This window comes from Antechinus flavipes, chromosome 4 (assembly GCF_016432865.1).
Source record: "Antechinus flavipes isolate AdamAnt ecotype Samford, QLD, Australia chromosome 4, AdamAnt_v2, whole genome shotgun sequence".
Lineage (NCBI taxonomy): Eukaryota > Metazoa > Chordata > Mammalia > Dasyuromorphia > Dasyuridae > Antechinus > Antechinus flavipes.
In genome coordinates, this window is record NC_067401.1 from 425231086 (window position 1) to 425256081 (window position 24996).

General features: G+C 33.8%; 1 protein-coding gene across 1 annotated transcript in view; it reads left to right on the forward strand.

Moving 5' to 3' along the window:
- Positions 1-372: 372 nt before the first annotated feature.
- The window catches only part of LOC127562914 (putative dimethylaniline monooxygenase [N-oxide-forming] 6), a 30592-nt gene continuing 5968 nt past the window's right edge, over positions 373-24996 (forward strand). The window contains exons 1-7 of the mRNA XM_051998962.1: positions 373-580; positions 4854-5042; positions 7136-7298; positions 13565-13707; positions 16400-16599; positions 20639-20994; positions 23634-23706. Coding sequence (XP_051854922.1) covers positions 449-580; positions 4854-5042; positions 7136-7298; positions 13565-13707; positions 16400-16599; positions 20639-20994; positions 23634-23706 — 1256 coding nt within the window. The 5' untranslated portion in view covers positions 373-448. The remainder of the gene's footprint in view (positions 581-4853; positions 5043-7135; positions 7299-13564; positions 13708-16399; positions 16600-20638; positions 20995-23633; positions 23707-24996) is intronic.

Here is a 24996-nt window from a genome sequence, read left to right on the forward strand (position 1 = left end):
AACTAATAAAAACCTCAAAACCCTGTATTCAGAATAAGAGGATAGGGTTAAAAATCCTAGCGTATTATTTACTCTGCCTGTCCCTTAAATAAGTTTCATCATCAATAAGATGAGAAAGCTTGAGGAAATGATTTCTGAACTCCTCATTAGTTCTTGGACTTTTGATTCTGAGTTCCGGGTTCAGTTCAATCTACTTCTATCTCTATCTCTTTAATTAACCCAGGAGAGGTAAGAACGAATAGAATTGGACCTGTTTATAGGTACCTATATACATGCAAGTATGTGAGTGGATGTAGATGAGGCAGGTCTTAGAGTATAAAACAATACTGTCCTTTCCACAATAATGTATTTTTTTAATCTTGTATTTAAATTATTAAAAAAATACTAAACCTTAAGTGGTAATGCTACTGAAGAAACTCTGCTGGGATCTTTGTTTCTACAGGAGACCATGGGGAAGAGAGTGGCAATCGTTGGAGCTGGAGTGAGTGGCTTGGCTTCCATCAGAGCCTGTTTGGAAGAAGGGCTTCAGCCTACCTGCTTTGAGAGGAGTGATAGTGTCGGGGGCCTGTGGAAATATTCAGTGAGTTGAATTTTATTACACCACATTAAGGTCTTGGAGGAGGGTTTCTATTGCAAAATGAACTATGTAAATTTTGTGTTTGAGAGGTGGCAAAAACTTCAAAAAGGCAAAGCAAAAGTTGTTCTCTCTCACTGGATTTGAATTATATCAATCCAACTCAGTGATATCCCATTTCCTATCTGAAATAGCACCTAAGACGTACTTAGTGTTTTTGTGAGAATTCAAAATATAGGATGCCCGTCTACAAGGAGTAGTTGGTATTTTAAGCATCTGGACAGCATAATTTTTATTTTATTTTATTTTGTAAATTATTTTCAAAATATATATTTTCAAAATAGTTTTCAACATTCACCCTTGCAAAACCTTGTGTGCCAGATTTTTTGTTCCTCCTTTCCTCTTTCCCCTAGATAGCAAGTAATCTAATATATGTTAAACGTGTAATTTTTCTATACATATATTTCCACAATTATCAGGCAGCTTAATTTTTTAGAGCACTGGATTTGGAGTTAGGAAAACCCCGGATCATATCCTGCTTCAAACACTTGCTAGCTGTGAGGCTAGTCTAAGCAAATGATTGATTGTCAGTTTCCTCACTGAAATAGTATCTATTTTACAGAGTTGTTGTGAGTATTAAATGAGATGATATATATATAACGTGCTTTATTAACCTTAAAGCACCATATAAATGCTAGATATTATTATAGCTACTAGTGAGATAGAGTTTTGGGGAAATTACCTAAATCTATTCAGAAAGACAGAGGATTATGGATTTTAAGTGAAAGGATTTCAAAAGCCATCAAGCTCAATTGCTTCATTTTGGAGGTTCAGGGAAGATCAATGAATTGTCTATTTTATATAGGCAGTAATCATCAGAAGTAAAATGTGAACTCAGGTCTTCTGACTACTGGATAGTCCTTTTTTCCACTTTTTCCATTTCCTGGACTGTCTCTTTAATTGTACATGGACACTGATTGAAATCTTCAGCTCTTTAGTAAATAGTCTGTTACTTGCTGTCAATGAAAAAAAAAATCATTTCCTCTTGGCCAACCTTTGGGTAATGATCACTTACAAACTTAATTAGGCTCAGCCTCAGATCAGATACCCACTGTCTGGCAGTTTAAACTTGTTGTAAAGAGAAGAGACAGAGAGAATGTGAGAGTGATGAATAGAGATCTGGCAAGATGGACCTCTAAAGCAAGGATCTTGCAAGGTTGAAGGATTGACCCAAAATAGATTAAATTAAGAACCAGAAGCTTTAGGGGGCTTTTGGGAAAGACAACTTTGGGGAAGACAAAATTGATTTTCTGCTATTCTTGCCCAAGAAAAAGACCAATTTATTTCAGCAGGCAACTGAAAATCAGGGGTGCCCAAGTCAGGAGAAACCTATTTTCAGTAACTTGGGGGAAGGGTTGCAGCATATTTGGGCTAATGCCAATAAAATGAATTTACTACTGGGGATCCTTTGAGACTGACAAATCATTCATTTCTGCCAAACTCAAATCTAAACTACTTTACTGAGGGAAAAAAGTTAACCCCAGAATCATGAGCACAAAGGGGCTTTGGAAAAGGCCAGACGATCAGGTCTATGCTGGGAGCTCTCAATTGCCATTTTGAACTCCCACAATAATGAAGATGTGCACAGCTGCCTTTGCAGAAAAGGTCAGAGATGTTCCTACTGACTCTTTAGCAAAGTTAAGTACAATGAAAACCAAAGAGACATGAAAGGGAGCTAAATGTTGAAGGGTTACTAGATGGTTCAGTGGAGAGGGTAGCAAGCCTGGAGTCAGGAAGACTCCTCTTCCTGAATTCAAATGGGACTTTAGACATTTACTAGTTGTGTGACTCTGAGAAATCACTTAATCCTCAGTCAATGATGATGTTTGACAAAATCTGGGTTGCTTAGATTTATCCTAAAATTGAGCCTTCTTGGGTTTAGAAAAGAATAATTGACAATTTATGAGTCTTAATGATATTGATTTCACTTGTGACCTTAGAAAAATCATCCTGATAAGTTAAAAAGACAAATATTTGTCTTTTGACAAATTCATTACTTATTGACAGTCGCATCATATGGGAGATTAATGGGATTTAGAATCAGAAGATTCTGGATTCTGATATTTCTGAGGTGTGTTAATATGGGCAAATTACTTAACTTGTCTAACATCCAGTTTTGTAATCCAAAAAATGAAGATGGAAATATTTATATAGGATTGGTTTGAGGAAAGAACTTTATAAATATTAAGATGCAATATAAATGTTAGTGGTGGTTCTAGAAACAAAGAAACTGGTTTCAATCTTATTTCTGACACCAAATATTTATGTGACCTCAGCCATTTGTTTAACCCTATTAATTTTAGATTCATATCTGTCAAATAAGAGCATTGAACTGATTGGTCTCTGAAATTCCTTTCTGATAAAAATCCACGAGGTAATGATGCAGATGATGATCATAGTTTACTTTTTATCTGAAGAAGCATTGTTTTGATAGAAAAATCTGAGAAAATCATCAATGATTGACTAGAGTGATTAGACTTCTGATCTGTAATGCAAAAATTACTCTAGACCTTCTAGTCCATATGCCTGAGTCTATGAAAAAAAGTTTATTGGAAAGCATTTGCCTTGATCATTTTCCCCACACTCCCAGTTCCACAAGACACTAGATGAGAGGGGTGAAGGAAAAATGGCAACTAAGACTTCCCTGGGCCAAAGTCTTCCCCTGTTGTGACCTCTGCTGCAATCAAAGATAGGTAGGATGGCCACAGCTTTAGAGACGTATTTCTTCCATAACACATAGCAAGAACTGAAGAGATTCTTCTGAAGAGATTCAATTCTAGGTAAGATATTAATATCAAAGACACTTTATATTACTTATAAATTCAGTAATCAAGCAACTATTAAGCACCTAATGTATGCCAGGAATGGTATTAAGCACTGATGATGTTAAGAAAGATAAAAGACAGTTCCTGCTTAAGCTCACAGTCTAATAAGGGAAATAGCATGGAAAAAATAGTGGACAAGAAAGATATATATATATATATATATATATATATATATATATATATACACACACACACACACACATATATACACAATATGAATATATGTATATGAGAGATAGATGTAATCTCTCTATATCTATATAAATTTTTTACATATCTCTATCTAATCAACTAGTGATAATTAACAGATTCAGTCCTCTGTATTCTCGGTGCTTTTGTCTCTAAGAATTTGAATGTAAGTGGGAAAAAATACTTGAATCCCATCTGAATTCACATCAGTTTCCTCCATGGCATAACGATCTTTTAGGAAGAGCTATTGAGTGGTTTGCCATTTCCTTCTTCAGATCATTTGACAGATGATAAAACTAAAGCAAACAGTAAAATACTTACCCAGGGGTCACAAAGTTGAAGAATCTAAGGTTAGATTGCAGTTTAGGAAGATGTGTCCTTTCTGGCTGCAGGTTAGCATTCTATCCACTGTGCCACTAGCTAAACATTCAGAATAGAATAGGAGGAGGATAAAAACCCAGATTATTTTCTAGAAATTTGTAATTTGTAAAACACTTTTTGCCAGCCTCAGGTTTCTCACAAAAACAAAGACCATGTTTTAGAAACAAACATTTTATTTATATTTCTATTCGGAAACAACACATGGACATTATCGCTTATGGAGACGTAAAAGTACACATTATAGAGAGGGCTATATGTGCTAGATGGCACAATGGATGGAGTGCCAGGTGTGAAGTCAGAAAGAGTCATCTTTCTGAGTCCAAGTCTCATCTCAGACACATCCTAACTGGGTGGTCTTGACCAAGGCGCTTAACCCTTTTTGCCAGAGATTCCATATCTGTGAAAATGAGTTGGAGAAGGAAATGGCAAACTACTTCAGTATCTTTTCCAAGAAAACTCCAAATAAGGTAACAAAGAGTCAGAAATGGCTGAAAACAACTGAACAACAATAACAAAACAGAGAAGGCAATGGAAAGATAGTAGATATGAGCACAGTTCCTTTTTGGATGAAACCAATGAAAAATCATTGGAATTAAAGTCAGAAGAGCTGGATTTGAACTCCAGATTCCTATCTAGGTAACCTTAAGCAATTGATTTATTTTCTCTGCACCTCAGTTATTTCTGATAAAAGATATTATATATTATATGATCATATAATATCTCTATACAATAGATATTATATAAAATTCTTTCTAGATTTAATATACAATGGCTCCGCAAAGTTTTCTGCTGGTTCATTATTTGAATTTTCTTTTTCTTCCTAGGATCATGCAGAAGAAGGACGGGCCAGCATTTACCAATCTGTATTTACCAATTCTTGCAAAGAAATGATGTGTTTTCCAGATTTTCCTTATCCTGATGACTATCCTAACTATATGCATAACACTGAGCTCCAGAAATACATAAATATGTTTGCTCAAAAGAAGAATCTTTTAAAATATATACAATTTGAGGTAAGGTCTCCATATATACCTTTTTCCTTAATATTAAAATGTTTTTGAAGAGGAGAACACATTTCTTTTCATATTTGAATTCATAGAAATTTGTTCACTTCCATACTCTCCTTGAGCATTCATTTCTTTTTCTCTTATAATCTGGATTGCAATACCCTTATTTAGCTGAAATTATTCTCTCCAGAGTCACTAATAATCTAATAATGACAAAATCCAGTGTTTATTTTCTCAGTACTAACTCTTCTTGATTTCTATGAAGGATTTGGCGTTGTTTGACTACTCCTCTTCTGGATTTTTGTTACACTACTCTCTCCAGATTTTCCTCCTCTCTGTCTGGCCATTAATTAGTAGTGTTTATTGAAGAATTCTCATTCTGGACCCCATTCCCCAAGCACAGGTGTTCCTAGAATTCTATCATAGGTCCTCTTCTCCCTATTCCTCTTTTTGTAATCATATCCTTATAATTTCATCTATCATTTCTATGCTGATCACTCCTATATCCATATATCAAGACTCAGACTCTATCCCTAAATTCTAACCACATATTTCCAAGTCATGATGTATCTCAAAATCAATATGTCCAAAACAGAAGCCATCATCTTGCCTCTCCCCCATCTTATCCTCTCTTCATCCAAACCCACAACTCTTCCAAAATAGTACCCAATTGAGGGTACTACTAACTTTCTAGTGACCTCTGTTCACAACCTCAGAGTCATTATTTGCTCTTTCTTCTCTCTTATTCATTATATCTACTCAGGAGTCAAGTCATGTCAACTTTGCCTCTACTGATCTATTCAAGTTAATTTTGAATCAATTATGTATATGTAGTTGCACATTATATCTCCCATTAGAATGGAAGCTCTTTAAGGAGAACTTTTTCCTTTTTATTCCCACACAATGCTTGACACATTATAGATTCTAAAAGATGCTTGTTGATTGGTGGACTCTTGCAAGAATTTGTAGAAAGATGTATATGTAGTGAAGGATTTGAAAAATTTGGATGGATTGCAGAGTCCTGGAAGGGGAATAATGTATAATTAGACTGGAAAACTAGGATGGGTCCAAGGTGTGAACAGATTTAAAAGGTTTTTTTTTTCTTGTTTTTTTGTTTTTCTTTTTAAAGGGAAAGACTTGGAAATGTTTGAATACAGGGGAAAAGGACCCAGTAGCATAGGAGAAATTGTAGATTATAGAGAGAAGAGATGATTTAGAAGACAATCTGCTGAAGTAAACAAAAATCATGAAGAAAGGCATGTAGAAAGGTGAATTTTGATTAGGGAGAAAGAAGGATTGAGAGACGATGGCATCAAGCAAAATTAGGAGAATTTGAGAAGAGAGCTTAGGAAGAATTTTTTCAATATTCACAGTAGAATAAGGTGGAGATCCTCAACTGAGAAGATGAGCAAAGGGAAGTGTGATGACTTGAGAAGAGAAGCAAAATTTTGGAATAGCTTTGGTGTTTAATAAGAGAGGGGAGTCAATTAGGAAGGAACAAAAGGATCACCTTGGTGTTGGAGTAGAGTACCAGCAAACCAGAGTATATAATTTCTTCTAAGTTCATCTAGCAGTAGGAATAAAGAAGGTAGGAATAATCCAGTTAAAATTTGGTGAGGGATGAATGGCTATAGGGTAAAAGGTTTAAGGATTTAAGAGTGGAATGGAATGGGTTAACTATAGGATGTAGATTGGGAAGGGAGAAGAATGAAGTCATATCAGGTGTGATGGTCTGATAAAATATTGAGAGGTGAAAAGATTAGAAGTCATGATGAGAGCAAAGGAAAAAGGGAGAAAAGGTAAGAGATTAGAGAAAGGAAGAAATAAGATCTCTTTCCATAAGGGATTTATTTTCAGCAGATTTTAAGGTATTTTAGTGACAATGATTTCTATTTTAAATATACAGATTGTTCAATGGATATTTAATCACATAATTCTTCTTCCAGTAGTCAGGACAAAGCACAAAGATTATGTCATTTACTTGCAGAAATATTCCAAAGATCATACATAGTATTACAATGTGTACCTATGTGTATGTGCACTCACACACACAGATGTATCTATTCAAATGAGAACTTTTTTCTCTGGGTTCCTTTAAGACAGTGGTCACTAGCATAAAGAAACATGCCAATTTCTCAGTCACTGGTCAGTGGGATATTGTTACTGAAAAGAATGGAAATCAGGAGTCATCTGTATTTGATGCTGTGCTGATTTGCTCAGGACACCATGTGTACCCTAACCTACCACTTGATTCCTTTCCTGGTAAGTATAAAATATACGTAGTTTTCCATGCAACTTCCATAAACCCCAGCAATTTCTGGGTAACAGAACAAATTACTTTTTTTTTTTTAAAGGATAATGATAACATGCTTTTAAAAAATTGTTTTATTGATATTTTCTATATAATTCAAGAATTTACATTTCTGTCAAAAAAACTAGAAAACATAGGAACAAATGGACTTTTCCCTTTGTTTATACATACATATATGTGTGTGTGTGTTATGTATCTATATGTATATGTATGTGTGTATATATCACTTTTGTAGCTGTCCTTAATTCTTAAACAGGACTATGACATCACTATTTTGGGGTCAGTTGTTGCTCAGTCATTTCAATCTGTCGAATTCTTTGTGACTCTATTTGAAGTTTTCTTGGCAAAGATACTGCAATGGTTGCCATTTCCTTTTCCATTTCATTTTACAAATGAGGAAATTGAGACAAACAAAGTTAAGTGACTTGCCTAGAGTCACACAACTCATAAGTGCTTGAGAGTAAATTTGAACTCAGACTTGGATTTCTATCTGCTCTGCCATGTACCTTATATGTGTGTCTGTGGATATACATAGATACACACATGTATTACATATATACATAGGAGATAAACATATATACATACACATATGCACACATACATACACACACATACAATCCTTTTATATATATGATATATATATGCTGCCATTGTGTATAATAGAGATAAATTGGAATCTTTTCCAATAAATTAAGTGTTGAAATGAGGGTGCTCATTATCACATAGTTCTAGAAATTCTGGATATAGCAATAAGACAAGAAAAAGAAATTGAAGGAATTAGCATAGGTAAAGGAGAAACGAAAATCACTTTTTTGTGTGTGGATGTTATGATGGTGTTAAAGAACCCTAAAGAAACCACTTTAAAATTAATTGGAACAATTAATTGCTTCAGTAAAACTTCTAGGAGATAGAATGATTCCAGAAAAATCATCAAAATTTCAATCTAGTGTTAGTGAAATCCAGGAGGAAGAGGTAGAAAGACTACAGAATGTATACTTCTTGGGAATCTACTTCACAAGATACACATAAGAACAATATTAAGTATAACTACAAACAAATGTTTAGAGAAAAACAGACCTAAAGAATTAGAAAAAAATTGATTACTGATAGATAGGATGAACCCACGTAATAAAAAGGGCAAAACTCCCTAAATTAATTTACTTATTCAACACCATACAAACCAACCAACCAAAGGATTATTTGACAGAACTAGAGAAAATAAGAAATTTCATATTGAGGAAAAAAAGGTCAAGAAGAAAAAGAGAAACAATGAAATGGGAACAATTCCCATTCCAAGAAATGGGAATGAAGGGGATCTAGCAGTGCCAAATCTTAAACTATACTACAAAGCTTTTGATAAACAATAAAATATTGGTTTAAAAAATAAATTAAAATAAGAGATGAACCAGTAAAACAAATTAGATATACAGTGCACAGAAGCGAATGTTTCTAATGCCATAGTCTCTGACATAAAGACCCTAGATCTTAGGATAAGGTCTGACTATTTGACAAAAACTTCTGAGAATACTAGACAGCAGGAAGGAAGGAAATAGATTTAGAACAATTACTCATACCTTAAACAAAAATAATACCCAAATATGTATGTGACTTAGATATAAAACGACATATTATAAACAGATTAGAAAAACCTGAAAAAAAAATTACCTATCAGATCTATGAATAGAAGAAAAGTTCATTGCTAAGCATGGAATATAGAGTATCACAGAAGTTAGCACATTTGAACATTATTATTTTTTTAAACCAGATTATTATTTCATTAATATCAAGATGATGAAATTCCCTGTAGCAGTGCAGATCAATAAGTAGTATTTTATAATCTTAACAAGTTATCTAGATCATCAAAAAGTTGTCTCTTGCCCAGGGTCACATAGCCATTGTACATCAAAGGTTGGATTTGAATTCAGATCTCCCTGCCTCCAAAGCCATCTCTCTACCTATTATAGGACTTCACACTGCCTTTTAATGTGTAGTAATTATAATCTTCACAATGACCCAGATATGAACAGGTTAGGTGGGTGCCATAGTGGACAAACATTCTCCTTTGTGTAGATAGGAAGGAATGGGGACCCTGGGATTGAAACATTGCTACAAATTTGGGGAGGGAGGTGGTACATTTTGAAGGCAATATATTTTACTGTGGTCAAGGGAGAAGGAAAATCCCTGGGCCAAGAAGGAAAAAGCTAATTTTGCCCTAAGGCAGATCCTCTAAATCCCCCTTACCAAATGACTCTGTGCAATGGAGAATTTGAAAAGTTAAGTCAACAAAGAGAGGATCAGAAAGGCTGGAGAAGAAGTCAAGAGAGAAAAGTGTCTTGAAAATCTAAGGAAAAGAGAATGTCAAAGAGAAATTGATTGATGGTGTCAAAGATTGGGAAGATCAAGAGATGTGTGAGAATTGTGAAAAGGCCATCAGATTTGGTTACAGATATCACTGGTCATCTTGGAAATGGAATTCTCAATTAAATGTTGAATTAGAAGACAGATTTTAGAGAACTGAGACAAAAGTGATAGGAAAAGAACTGGAGGCAGGTATTCTAGACAGCCTTCTCAAGTATATTAGCCACAAAATTGAGAAGAATTATAGGATTTTAGCTACTGGAGATGGATAGATCAAGTGAGTGGGTTTTTTTGAGGAGGAGGGAAGACAGGACATTTTTTTATAGAGAGTAAGGAAGCAGGCAATAAACAAGAAAAGATTGAATATTAGTGAAAATGGGAATGATAAGGTTGTGACCTGTTAGAAAGGATGGGGTGGAATGGGATTACTTTGGCATTTAGCCGGCTTTGCCTTGGTGAGAAGGACCACCTTGTCATGTAAGAAAGGGGTGAAGACAGAAATGATCTGGGAAAACAACTTGGTGAAGTGAGATAAGGAAGAGAGAGAAAAAACCATCTGTTCTCTCCTGTGTTTTTGCACTATGCCTTTGGATTTATTCATTCAGGAGTTAGAGAATAAGAAGTTAAGGTTACAAATTTAATGTCCATTCTAAACAGTTAGTTTGGCTCAAGATTGTGCCCCAACCTCATCCAGCCAGTGTGAATACATGTATTGGAGTCACTTGGTTCATAGATAAGAAAATATATATGGATAGATCAGCCAAAATTCTATAGAAAAAATAATCCAGAAGGAATGTTTACATTGGGTCAGCAATATTACCAGAGAATATAGCTCAAGTGCATAAGCAGAATAAAAGGCATTCCCAGAGCTAGTCTTCTTTCATGTTACAGGGTGATAAAGTGGCCACATATTCTTTGGAGCATTCCCAAAGAAGGTGTGCTAAGATTTCAGTCTCCTTCTTTCTGTTTCTTGACTGTTTGCAAAATTATATTGTTTAACAATCTAGCCAGTCTCTCTTGTAATCTATACACTATGTGATCATCGGTGATATACATTATAACAGGCTTTAACAATATTATGGAGCAACTGACTATATTATTTTAATGTTACTGAATAATAACAAAGGGATGGATATTGTGTAGAGTTGGCTTATTTTAAAATGGGCATAAGAGAGAGGGGGATCCAGAATACCCAGTACAATTTACACCTTGTGCCTCAGTTTGGGTTCAACCAGAGTCTTTAGTATGACTATAGGAACCATACCCCAATAAATCTCCTTTTGTATTCTAATTCTTCCAACTGCTGGTGCCCATCCATATTGGGTTTGATTTAGTGAAAAAAATATGACTTTTTATTTTGTATATTCCTATGTTTGCATATTGTCTTCCCTGATAAAATACAAGCTACCCAAAGCTACAGCTTCATTTTTGTCTTTGGATCCCTAGTACCCAGCACAGTACTTAGTACAAAGTAGGTGCTTAATAATTGCTTATTGACTGGTTATCAATTTTTCATAGTATGTAATGTAGGGGGAAGAGTCAGTCCAGAAGTTCACAGAAGGCTTCTAGTCTCTTAGATATGAACCAAATCTCCATATTATCCACAAAATAAAAACCTGGACAAAGTTAACTTAGTCAACTTAATCAAAACACTCTGTCATCATCAGTCTTTGTAGTCACTCTGAGTCATCATGATTTTACTAGTCATATGAAAATTAATCCCTAACAATGAAGCGAACTGATCCTTGTGACTTATACCCTAATTCATGTTTGTATCTGCAGTGCCCATGTATGACCAGTAATAGTAGAGGCAGGTAGATAGCACAGAACACAGTTTTATATAAAGGAAAAATACTGGATTAAAGAACAACTTAAAGGAATTGTGAGGGAATCGTATGAGCAACAAACATGAGGAGGGGAAGAATTAAAGAGTGAAACTTTCCTTTAGATAGTTGCCTTAGTTCCTAAAGGGACAGTTAGCTCCGTTGGAGTTCTGTGTTCCATAAAGCCAAGGATTAGCTGAATTCAACCTGCCATTCTCAATCCTAATTCCCAAAACACATATTGCAAGACTTTTACAGGGAGACCTGATGTCCATCGCTGCTGCTGCTGTTCCTTCTGTCCCTTCAACTTTGTCCAGACTAGTCCACAACTTCCAGGTGGGAGATTTCCTGTCTTTAAATGCAAATCACAGTCTCTTTTAGAATTAGGAGGAAATGCTGTCCCTCAGAAATACAAGTACCAAGATCCATTTAAAGCTTCAGAATCTATAAAGGATTCTTGGCTTGTTTGATTACTCTGTAACGTTTACATGCATATCTACTGTCCTCTAATACCCTTCATGGTATATATGTAGTGTTGCCTATTAAACTCATTCCTGATGTGAGCTCTGCCATTCTTTCTTTTGAGCTACCATATTGTTGATATGAATCTTAAACATATACTATGCATTTCCCATGTAAAAAACAAACAAACAAAACATAAACCATTTGCCCATGTTGAGTTCCTTGAAATTGATTTTTGATATTGGCACTTATATGTTAAATGTTCTATTAAGTTCAGGTTTAGTTGATAGAAAATCCTGAAAATCTGCAAATTCATTGAATGTCCATTTTTTTCTCATTGAATATTATGGATAATTCTGCTGGGTATGATATTTTTGGCCATAGGCCTAATTCTTTTGATTGTTGGTAGATATGATTCCAAGACTGATGGTCTTTTATTGTAGCTTCTGATAAGTCCTGTACAATTCTAATTGTAGCTCTGTTTATTTGAATTACTTTTTTTCTTGTTTCTTGCAAAATTTTCTTTTTTTTATCTGGGGTTTTCGAAATTGGCAATAATATTCCTGTATATTTTCCACAAAGGATCTCTATGAGGTGATGATTGGTGGATTTTTTTCTATTTCTACTTTTCCCTCTGTTCTATTACTCTAGGGCAAGTTAGAATTCAAGCTCCTTTAGGGGTGAGAATGTTATTATTTTGTCTTTGTATCTCCTAATGAAGTGCATAGAACCCAGTAATAATGTACATTGAGAAATGCTTATTGATTGGTTAGTTGGCTGATTAATTGGTAGGTAGTAAGTAAAGATTTCTTCCCCCTCATGCCTTAAATAACACACATGACCAAACAAAAAGATTAAAATATTATTTTCAAATTTGATTTAGAATTTGAAATCATGAAAGCACCTAGTTTCTAGTGACTATTTAACAAACATCTTTTTGACTTCTTTTTCAAAAACCACAAGCTGCAAAAACATCTTGGTGTGATTTTTAAAAAAATGTATTTTATTTTTCCAAATATATATGTTTTCCAACATTCATTTTTGTAAGACTTTATGTTACAAATTTTTCTCCCTCCTTTCCTTACCTCCATCTTTCCCAAGATAGTAAGCAATATGATATATTTTAAATAAATATAATTTAATCACATTCTATATTTGTCATGTTGTGCAAGAAAAATCAAACAAAAAGTGGAAAAACTGATGTGATTAATTTTTTTGGGGGGACAACTAGAAGTTAAAGGCAAATATACAACCAAAAATAGTTTAATTTCTCCATAATGCCTTTGGCAAGTAAATGAATGAAAAAAGCAGTAATTAAGACTTACTATAAGTCAGATGTTGGGCTAAGCATTAGAGAGAAAAAATACAAGCAACAGAAGCCAAGTCATGCCCTCAAAAATTTTACAAGACAACTCATCAAAGATGAGCAAGTAAAGGAGGAAAAAAAGGATATATGAAAAATTTGAAAGCAGGAAATGAGGCTGGAACTAATGGTTCCAGGAGGTTGTGGAGACAACTAGGAACCTGTTTTGAAAATGTCTAGGAATTCAATTTACTTCACATTCTCTTCACAGGACTAGCAAAGTTTCAAGGCACCTATATCCACAGTCGGGAGTATAAGGGTCCAGAAGGTTTCAAGGGGAAGAAAGTTCTTGTGATTGGCCTAGGAAATTCTGGATCAGATATTGCTGTTGAGCTCAGTCACACGGCATCACAGGTATAGAAACAAAAAAGCTTTGAGAAAAGAATTTAAACTCTTTCTAATCTAACCATTGCATTACTAGACATTAATGACAGAAGTATCCCCTGTCACCAGAAAGAATTCCATCTACTTTTTTGATCTTTTACCACCTAATACATTTTTTATGGGAAAGTTAGGTCAAGTGATACACATTAATAAGCAAATGGATTCTGCAGAGGATTTCCCTGAAGATTCACATATTTGAAAGCCTCATATGCTGTTGAAATTGAAGGTCTAAGTCAAATGATACCTTTTCCATGAGGTTCCCTTCACTATTCAGTGGTTTTTCAATTATGTCCAACTTTCTGTGACCCCCATTTGCGGTTTTCTTGGTAGAAGTATTGGAGTAGTTTGTCCTTTTCCTCTCCAGCTCATTTTACAGATGAGAAACAAGGCAAACAGAATAATACAGCTATTAAATGTCTGATGCTGAATTTGAACTCATGAAGATGAGATTTCCTGATTCCAAGTCCAGCACTCTATCCACTGCACCACCTAGCTGCTTACTTTTTCTAGCCCAATCTCAATTTTCTCCAGATCTCAACTTTTTATAAATTATCATGACCACTTATTTCTAAATTTCTGGATATCACTCTGATTAAGTGTATTACAGCCTATTTATCTTTGTGTCTCCCCTAAAATGCATAATCAAAAAATGCCTGAAAGAATCCATATTTAAGTGGGGCAGACTGATCATCATTTTTTAAAAGAAAGGAACATTTAGTAATAAGAACATTTAGTAAAATAGAATTAGTAATAAGAATCAAAAAGTATTATTTAACTTATATTTTATTAAGTATCTACTGCTACATGCAAAGTACCAAGCTAAGTCCTAGATATTTATCATTTAAGCAGTACTTTCAGATTGTAAAGCATTGTGCATAGATTTTTTCATTTGATCTTTACAACAATTCTGAGATAAACAAATATTATGGACATTATTACTCCTATCTTTAGGGAAATAAGTTTCACAGGAAAACACAGTTTTCTCCTGGCTTTATGTCCAGCACATTCTCTACTACACCACAATGCTTTATGGAAATTTACAAACCCTTAGCCATTTAACACATATTTCCTGACAGTGATTACATACAAGGCAGAAAATAAGTCTGGTTAAAAAATTACAAATAAAGACATCTAAATCATGGTTCATATCCTCAAGGAATTTCTAATGACATAGAGGAATGGATAGGAGAAAAGAAGGTTCATCATGAAAACAAGATTAGCACATTAGGTGAAAATAAGGGGCTTAACTTTGGGGGACATATGGCATCTCAAGTTAGGTTTCTCTGGGCCCTTTATTGTAAGGATACTAATAAGCTGGAGCATCAGTCTGGGAATGAGGAAGACCTGAATTCAAATCTAATCGCAGATACTTACTAGTTGTGTGATCCTGTCCAAATCACTTGGCCCTGTGAAATGAGCTGGAGAAAGAAATGGCAAACTACTCCTGTATCTCTGCTCAGAAAGTCCCAAATGGGATCATAGAAAATCAGACATGACTAAAATGACCCAACAAAAGCAACAAAAAATGCTGTAAAATCACCTAATTTGAGGTTGAATTGATTTTGTTATGCAAAAATGACTTTATGTCCATTTTACTTTCTGTGAACCTATTACTTGTTTGTGCATTAATTCTTCCCTAATTCATAGATTTGGCAGGTAATTTCTCCTGTGTCTCTCTAATGTCTTTATTATATAACTCTTCATATTTAAATCGTACTAATTTGTACTTAGTTTTCTAATCTGTAAATGGTTGTAATAACTACTTTATCCCATATTTCATGGAGTTGTGGGATTTGAATGAGATTATGTATAAAACATGTAAATATTAAAGCAATTATCTACATATAAAAATATATTGCTATTAACTGACTCACTTCTGTTACTTTCTAACCTTTTCTCCTTGGATAGTCACACAAACACTCTATTTGGCAACTAAGACTATGAAAGGCAAAATGGATATTAGTCTGCACCAGTAGGGGGAATTTACCAATTAAATCATAAGTCTACTAAAAAATCAAACCAAATCATAATATATGAAATGTTTAGAATGGTTGTGAGGATGTCTCCAAAAGCGTTACATGCTATTGATATTAGTCCTGTCCCTTCATTTTACAAACTGACTTGCCTACAATCACTCAAGATGTCCCAGAGAATCTCATACTAGAACTCAGGTCTCCATCCATTGTCTCCCTTTTCTATCTTACTTTCTATCCATTTAGTAGTTGTCCCATTTTATACTACTGCTCTTTTTTCAAATCCAGGCAAATTTCTCTCTAGGGGAACATAATACTATCCCTCAAAACTCAGCAAATCTAAAATTTTGTATATTGTATATCATACCCCTCATATTTTAGTCTAACCCAATTCTATTGATTGTTTAAAAATCCATTAATAAATCTAGTTCACTAAGTATTTATTGAGTCCCCAATACTAGCTAGTGAACTTTCATGATTGGAAGAAGTTAGATGTTCTCTTACTTGGTTTTAGCAATTGCTTTCTCCTGCTAATTCCAAGAGTTTCCAAGACTTCTACCCAAGTTTCTGGAATGGGATGCATGGAGATTGTGCAGGATATAGTTGTAATGTTCTCTTTCTGTTCTTCACAGATTAATCATTAAAACATATCACTTTTTGTTTTTTTCCCTACTTGCCTCCTGCTCCAGGTCTTTATTAGCACCCGAAGTGGTTCTTGGATAATGAGTCGTGTTTGGGAAGATGGCTACCCTTGGGATATGGTGTATATAACACGTTTCAGAAATTTTCTCTGGAATTCTCTCCCTAACTTTGTCTCAGATTGGTTATATGTTAAGAGGATGAACTCACGATTTAAACATGAGAACTATGGCCTGATACCTTCCAATGGGTATGATATATAATTTTTAAAATGAGGGGATGATTTATGATTACAATTCTCTATTTACTCCTATAACTGATTCAAGCTAATGAGATCATTAATTAATTAATTTGAGTATTAGATTGGTAATTTAGCACAGTATCATACAAATCCAGGGTCATAAATAACCCATACATACCATTCAATCTGTAGACACCAAATTTGTTTGCTACCACAAAGAATGTTGCTATCTGTATTATAATATATATTGGACATTTGTTTTTGTCTGACTTTCTTGAGCAATTCATAGTTTCATTGAAGATGTTTTCATTTTCCTTCAGACTTGAGTTTTCCTATTTTGCAGGAGTTGAGAGGGAAATCCTCTTTGACAATTTTCAGAATACAATGTAAAAACTCAAGATTGTTTTAATATGTATTCTCTTATTATTAGTGATTTGGAACATATTTTTAAATGGCCATTTACTCTTTGTAGTTATTTTGAAAATTGTTTACATTTTTGACTATATATCTATTGAGAAAAAACCATTTAACTTTTCAGAGAAAAAATCATTTTATTCCTTATTTAAAATAAGAAAGTATGACACTCTTAAACAATGCTTTCCCCCGCTTTAGCAATTATTCTATTTTTAGAGCCAATAACTATTTTCTTTTCTTTTATCATTTTGTTTTTTATTTCATGAAAAAGTAGTTGCATAGAATGTTAGGTTTTAAAAGGGAAGTATTCTGGGGATTTTCACTGGCTATTCCCATACCTGAAATTTTCTCTTTCCTCATCTCTTTGCTCTGACTTCCCTGGCTTTCTTCATCTTAATGCCCCACTTTCTACAAGAAACCTTTTTTTCAGTTTGCCTTAATCTTAGCACTTCCCTCTGAGATTACTTTTATTTTGTCAGATAGATAGATAGATATTATTTTTATGTAGTTGCTTACCTTTTATCTCTCTCATTAGAATATAAGCTCCTTAAAGCAATTATATATAAAGATAGTTTTCAGTATTCACTTTTATAAGATTTTGAGTTCCATATTTTTCCCCTCCCTCTCTTTACTCTCTCTTTCCCAAGATGGCAAGAAATCTGATATAGATTATACTTGTACAATCATATCAAACATATTTCCACATTAGTCATGTTGTGAAAGAAGATTGAGAACACAAGGGAAAAACCACGAGAAAGAAAAAAATAAAAAAGTGAAAATAGTATGCTTTTATCTGTATTCAGATTTTATTCTTCCTTCTCTGGTTGTGGATATCATTTTTTATCACAGGTCTTTTGCAATTGTCTTTTATCATTGCATTGCTGAGAAGAACTAACTCTATCAAAGTTGATCATTAAAGATGATATCAAAGTTATATTATTTGCTAGTAGTTCTGCTCACTTCACTCAGAGTCAGTTCATTTCTTTGCAGGTTTCTCTGAAATCTACTTATTCATTATTTCTTATAGCACAATAGTGTTTCATTACACTCATATAACACAACTTGTTGAGCCATTTGCCAAAGGATGGGCATCCCTTTAATTTCCAAATCTTTTCCACCACAAAGAGAGCTACTCTAAATATTTTTGTACAAGTGAGTGCTTTTCCCTTTTTATGATCTCTTTGGGATATAGACCTAGTAGTACTATTGCTAGATCAAAGGGTATGCATAATTTGATAGTAGGGACCATGGTTTTTCTTTCTTTCTTTGTAGTCCCAGCATTTAGAATAGTGGCTGGTGCATGTCAATGCTTTTTCATTTTTTGTTGACCTAGGTTCAAAAATATTGCTTTTGACATTATTAACTATGTGATCTAAGAAAATCTTTTAACCTCTCTCTGATTAAGCAATTCCTCAGGACTTATAACACAGTGTCTGGAATATAAAAAATACTATTAAAATTCTTATTAATTTGATTTATCTTCTTAAGTCATATACAAACTCAGAGAGGGCATTCTGCTAAAGGAGTACATCAAGTAAATATAATCGCAGATCATTTACCATTTCATTTTATTTTTCTCCAAACAGAGCTTAAACAGCCTGGGTTTTTCTCATATGGTTAAGTTCTGAAGACCTTGTGTAATTTATATACCCAAGAATAATTGCAACAAACAAATTGCCTCTTTGAACAGGCTTGTGGGCAGTCAATTCTGGTTCTGAAAATTCAGCATTAAAAATTCCTACATTTCCTTTCTCATTGAAACAGGAATTTTAGCAGATATTTCATTAGTTTAGAGAGTTCCCCCTATGAACGTGGATCAGTGTATTCTCTATACTGTTAGAATTAGAATGATAGAAATGGTTAAAATTATAATGATAGAAAGTGTCTAGAATATTGAAATTTCAGGAGACATACCCAGAGTCACATAGTCAGTAGGTGATACAGCAGCCAGCTCACCATCTCTACATCATACTATCAAAATTTTCACAAATTACTTTTTACTGTCTTTTCATATTATCCTACCTCCACCATAAAAAAGCAAAAAGATATTGCAAGCTACTGTTTGCTATCTTCTAAGGTGTAAGAAATGGATTACATGCTTTGTAAAGGTGAAAGAAATTTATATTTTGAAATTATGAAAGTAGGGATGAAGAAAAAGGGAACAAGTTTTTATTAAGCACCTACTATGTGTGCCAGATACTGTTTTGTTTTGTTTTACAAACATTATCTCATTCAATCCTTATAACCACAATGGAAGGCAAATGCTTTTATTATCCCCATTTTTACAATTGCAGAAACTGTGGCAAACAGCAGTTAATTGATTTACCCACGATCACACAGCTAGGAAGTATGTGAGGTTGAATTTTATCTCAGATCTTCCTGAGCTCTAAATCAGAACTCTTATCTACCATGTCACACCCAGCCACTGAGATACAAAGAGAAATTCCATAGCTTTTCAAACCATGGAAGCAGGAAGAAGGAAAACATTAGAATTCCCTAAAAAAAAAAACCAACCAAACAAACAAACAAACAAACAAACAAAAAAAAACAAGCTAAATTGGAGTATTGAGGAAGCTAAGTGATATCCTGGCTTCCAGGTTCATCTGACTCCAGTTTCATGTTCCTTCCTATCCTGGCTAAGTGGTTAGAATTCTGGACTTGGAACCAGGAAAACATGAGTTCAAATCTAGTCTTAGACATTTACTAGCTGAAGGCCTTTGGCAAGTCATTTAATCTCTGTAAAATGGAGATAAAAATAGCACCTGCCTTTCAGGGTTGTTGTGAGGATCAAATGAGATAATAATTATAAAGCACTTAATACCAGTGTCTTGACACATGGTAAGCATCATTGTTGTTTTTATTGTTATTATCCTTGGGCATGTCAGACAAGGTTGTTGTTAGGATAAAATGAGATAATATTTGGGAAGTGTTTTGCAAACCTTAAATAATCATATAAATACTAGATATTATTTTTGTTATTGTTGTTAGTCATGAAGATTTTAGCATGTGAAATTGCAGCATCAAAAAAAATGATAGCTGATTGCACATATAGAACCTATATCAGATTGCTTTACTGTCTTAGGGGTGAGAGTGAGAGAATGAAATGAGAGAATTTAGAACTCAACAAATTTTCAAAATGAATATCAAAAATGATTTTTACATGTAATTGGGGAAAAATAAAATATTATTTAAAATTACAAGTTTTATAATTAAAATGTAGAAAATAAATCTTGTCACCATATACTAATCTCCTCTCTTCAAATCAGTACAGTTGCATTATTTTAGGTTTCAAGGAACTTACATAACAGCAATCCCTATTTATTCTCATTTATTTGGTGAATAGCTGGACAAATGCCCTATATAAGCAGCACAGAGAATAGAATTGTGGATTTTTATGAGTAATAAAAGCAGAATCAAATGAGGATCAAATGAGATAAAAAGTAAGTTCTTAGTACGGTGCTTGGCACATAGGAAGTACCATATTAATGTTTATCAACATTATTATTATCATTATAAGCCCAAATGTTCATTTTTGCCCTCTAAAATTCAGCTGCATTGTTGAAAGACTTTTATAAGGTGCCTAAGTAAAGGAAGATTATCATTTCTGGGACACTTGTTTATCCTTTCTATGCAGAATCTTGAGAAAAGAGCCTGTGTTCAATGATGAGCTTCCAGCCCGCATCATCTGTGGGGCAGTATCCATCAAGCCTGATATCAGGGAATTTACAGAGACATCCGTGGTGTTTCAGGATGGGACAGAGTTTGGACCCATTGACTTGGTCATCTTTGCAACTGGCTATGGCTATGCTTATCCTTTCCTTGATGACTCAATCATCAAAAGCAGAAACAACGAAGTGACACTGTATAAAGGCATCTTCCCTCCTCCCCTCGAGAAGCCCACCATGGCTGTGATTGGACTTGTCCAGTCCCTCGGTGCTGCCATCCCCACAACTGACCTACAAGCCCGCTGGGCTGCAAAGGTCATTGCAGGTAGGCTACACCATAGCTTCCATGTCAAGGACTCACAAAAAAAGTTGGAGGTAGACCACAAGAGCAAGCGTACATATATACAAAATCACATATGTATATCCATATATATAAGTGTGTCTATGTATATACACATATGTGTGTGTATGAATCCTGAAGGAAAAATCACTTAGTGTCAGAAGAAGATTGCTCTTAAAACACTAGTTTAATCTATCTTAATTTTCAATTTCACCCTACCTCTATTAGTAAGCTGTTTCCGTGTTCCTTCAGGAGCTACATGGTTGGCTCTATGAGAGTAAATAAAGAAAATGAGATATGAATGAATGAAAGCAATGTCTTAAATAAATTGACTGCTGTCATTCTAAGAATATTAAAATATTCTATAATCTGTAATGTCCTATAATTAATAATGATAATATAATTCTATATTCTATAATGCTACATGAAACATTATAGAATATATTCTACAGAATATAGAATAATTATTATATAATTATATAATATAGTTAATATCATATGATTAATATTAATATTATATCAGATATAATCTTAATAATCAAGCCTATTTTATCTGAGAATTCAAAAGACTTGGATTATCTTGATATACCTCACTTCGGGCAACAGAATCATAAAATGTTTCAGCTGAAAAGACCTTAAGCCAGAAGTATGCTGGTTTAAGCATTTAACATTTAAACATTTAACTATCTTCTCACCCAAAAAATAAGCCTGTGACACACCTTTAAATTAAAACTTCATTATTAACACTTTCTTTGTCATTTAAATCTCGACAATCAACAAAACAAACAAAACCCTATTTATAATATTTCTGAAGTTTAATTTCTGAATTAATTTAATTAATGAGGGATTTAAATTTAGGAACGTTTGAGAAGTTAAGTGTTAAGAATATAGGTCGGTAGGGTGGGGAAGATATTATAAGGGCTTACACTGAAAATTTTGAACTAGTTCTGAAGAGCTGGTACAAACCTGCTCCTCCATGCTCTTGCTCTCAGATATCATCTATGGAAGACACCTTCATTATCAAGAAAAAACTAAGACCTCAGAGTGACTTGCTTTGTGTTCATTTCTTTATTTAACTTTTATTTTAACTCTGTAGAGTCCATAAGAATTTAGCATAAGAAAAGATACATTTAAAGAGAGGGTTGACATTATATTCAGGAATAAATGATGAATGAATGATAAAACATTTATTGTTTATTAGGAGCCAGGCACTTTGATAGGAGCTGGGATACAAATACAAATACAACTAGCAAGTCAGTCCTGTAATCAAGAAACTTGTAATTCTAAAGGGGAAAGGTAGCACATAAAGGAAAACTAAAAAAGAAGTATGGGGTGCACATGTTCTACAGCAGGGTTCAGAAATGACTGGGAAGTGAAATAGAGATCTAGGTCTAAAGAAGATAAAGCAAAGGCTCACCTATCAGCGTTCAGGATATTAGGGGCATAGTGCAAATTCTAATGGAAAAGGGATGAGAAGGAAGAGAAAGATGACCAGAGTTGAGAAATGGTGAGATTCAGATCCTGCTTCTGAGATAGATTAGATAGCAAATAGGTAGATAGAGTTTTAGATATGATTTCTAGATTTTAAATATTGATGAAGAAAATGTTAATAATGAAGATTAAACTTGAAAAGAGTGTCACGGGTATATTCTTTTTACAGTTTAATATATACATATAAATATATAAATTATATATGTATTTACACACAAATGTATATATATATATATATATATATATATATATATATATATATATAGTATCATGGAGTACATGTATGCATATAAATATATACACATATCCAAATACATTTTTGTATATGCTATGTAACTATGGACAAGTCACTTTCTTGGTGTTTCAGTCAAATTGCTAAGATTTCAGAAGTTAGAATCAAGTTGCTGAACTTCAATAACAAAATAAATTTCTGCATGGGAGGAGGTTCCTTCACAAGGAAATTACTTCCAGATGAAATTTTTAACATGTGTACATAAAAAATGTACATTTAAAAATGTGTATATATATATATATATATATATACATATATAAATAGATAGAGACATAGATATAGATATATGTATATATATACACATATATATGTATATAATAATCATAGAATTGAATTATGTTCCAGAAAACTGTATGAAAATCAGATAAATTATTAAATGCATCAAAAATCACTATTTGAAAAAATTCTGTAATTAATAGTTTGGGAATATGAAGGATCCTTTGTCATTCTCCAAATAGAACCAGAGAAGTCCTAAGGGTCTGGGGACACAGAAAACCAATGGAAGAGGGGGGATGAGACCCAGTCTTTAACTACATATAGCTTGTGAAACACAGGCTATTGTGTGAAGAAGTCTAATTATGGCACATCCTGGGGTTACAGCTAGCAATAGTGAATGTATACATACAAATAGAGTGATTTTCAGGCATTGTTTCAGACGCAGATTGCTGTAGGTTACCATTTGCTTTTGCCACCAGGGTAGGATTGAATAGAGCAGATCTTATCCATATGCCATAGTCGAAGTACAGTAAAAGGAAAACCATAATTTAACCAGAGACCCTTATTTAGGGTTCTCATTTAGGGGGCATCATTTATGGACATTTTTTCCTCCATTACCATCTAGGTTCTTGCGTTCTGCCTTCTTTCAATGCCATGATGGATGACATTGATGAGAAAATGGGGAAAAAACTCAAGCGGTAGGTGAATGCATATATTAAGTAAATAATTCTTGAAGTTAACCTTTGTCTACACACAAGAACAGAATAAAAGGCACCCAGGCATTAAGGAGAGTGACAATTTATTTCCACAGATTACTTATAAGAAGATTCTATGTCCAAGATCATAAAATCAGAGATAAAGAATTAAAAGAACGCCCTCATTTTACAGATGACAAAAACTGAGAACCAGAGATATTGAGTAAATTTTGCTGTTCCTTGGCTAATAAAATAGTAGAGCCAGAATTCAAACTAGGTCATCTGGGATCAATCCCAGAATGCTTTTAACCACCCTGCCTTGCTCCACCTAGCCCTGCAGATCTACATATTGATGTCCATGAGTAAGGTTTACACGGGGATCACCAGGAACTAGCTTTGTGACTTGACACTTCACATTTAAAGGATTTTTTTTTTTTTCATGTTAATGCTCCTGGAAAAGGAGTGACCTTTCAGTGTGATGTTTTAGAAAGGTTTTAAAAGAATAATTAATAGATCATATCTAGATGAATATATAGTAAGAGATCACACCTGGCTTAGAAGGGAAGGGAGGGCCTTGCCCTTAGTCACACAATTGGCAAGTTAAGAAGTTGGCATTTGAATAGAATTTTTGACTCCAAAGCTAGTACTCTTCCAAACTACTTACTCAGCAGTGGTTGGAACAAATTAGGATCAGTCATTTACTCATTCTCTTAAAATATTATTTGCTTACTGATTATCAAGATACACTTCTTGAATTTGTCAACAGCAAAACAGCAAAAGCTATGCTGAGCTAGTAAGAAAATGAAAATAAAATTATCTGAGAGCTGGCACCAGGGTGGGGAAGTCCCTGGTTAACTTAAAAAAGCAAACAACAACAAATGATGACCTTAAAAAATGAACTCTTCTTCTGAAGAATATTTTTAAAAACAAGCCCTATTCATGGTCATGTTTTTAATTGCTAGCATTTATATAGTGCTTTAAGTTTTGCAAAGCACTTTATACATCATCTTTTTGGGCCTTATAACCACCCATAAGATAGAGACTATTATTATTAGTATTTTGTAGATGAAGCAACTTAGACCCAAGGTTTTTCTCTTTTGCTCTGATTCTTCTATCACAACATGATTAAGGTGGAAATATGTGCAATATGATTGTATATGTAAAACTTACATCATATTGCTTGTCCTTTTTGGGGAAGAAATGTGGAAATTAAAATTACATGTAATTTGAAAACATTAAAATACTATCAAGTAGGGAAATTAAAAAAAAAAGATGAGTTAAAAATGAAATTCC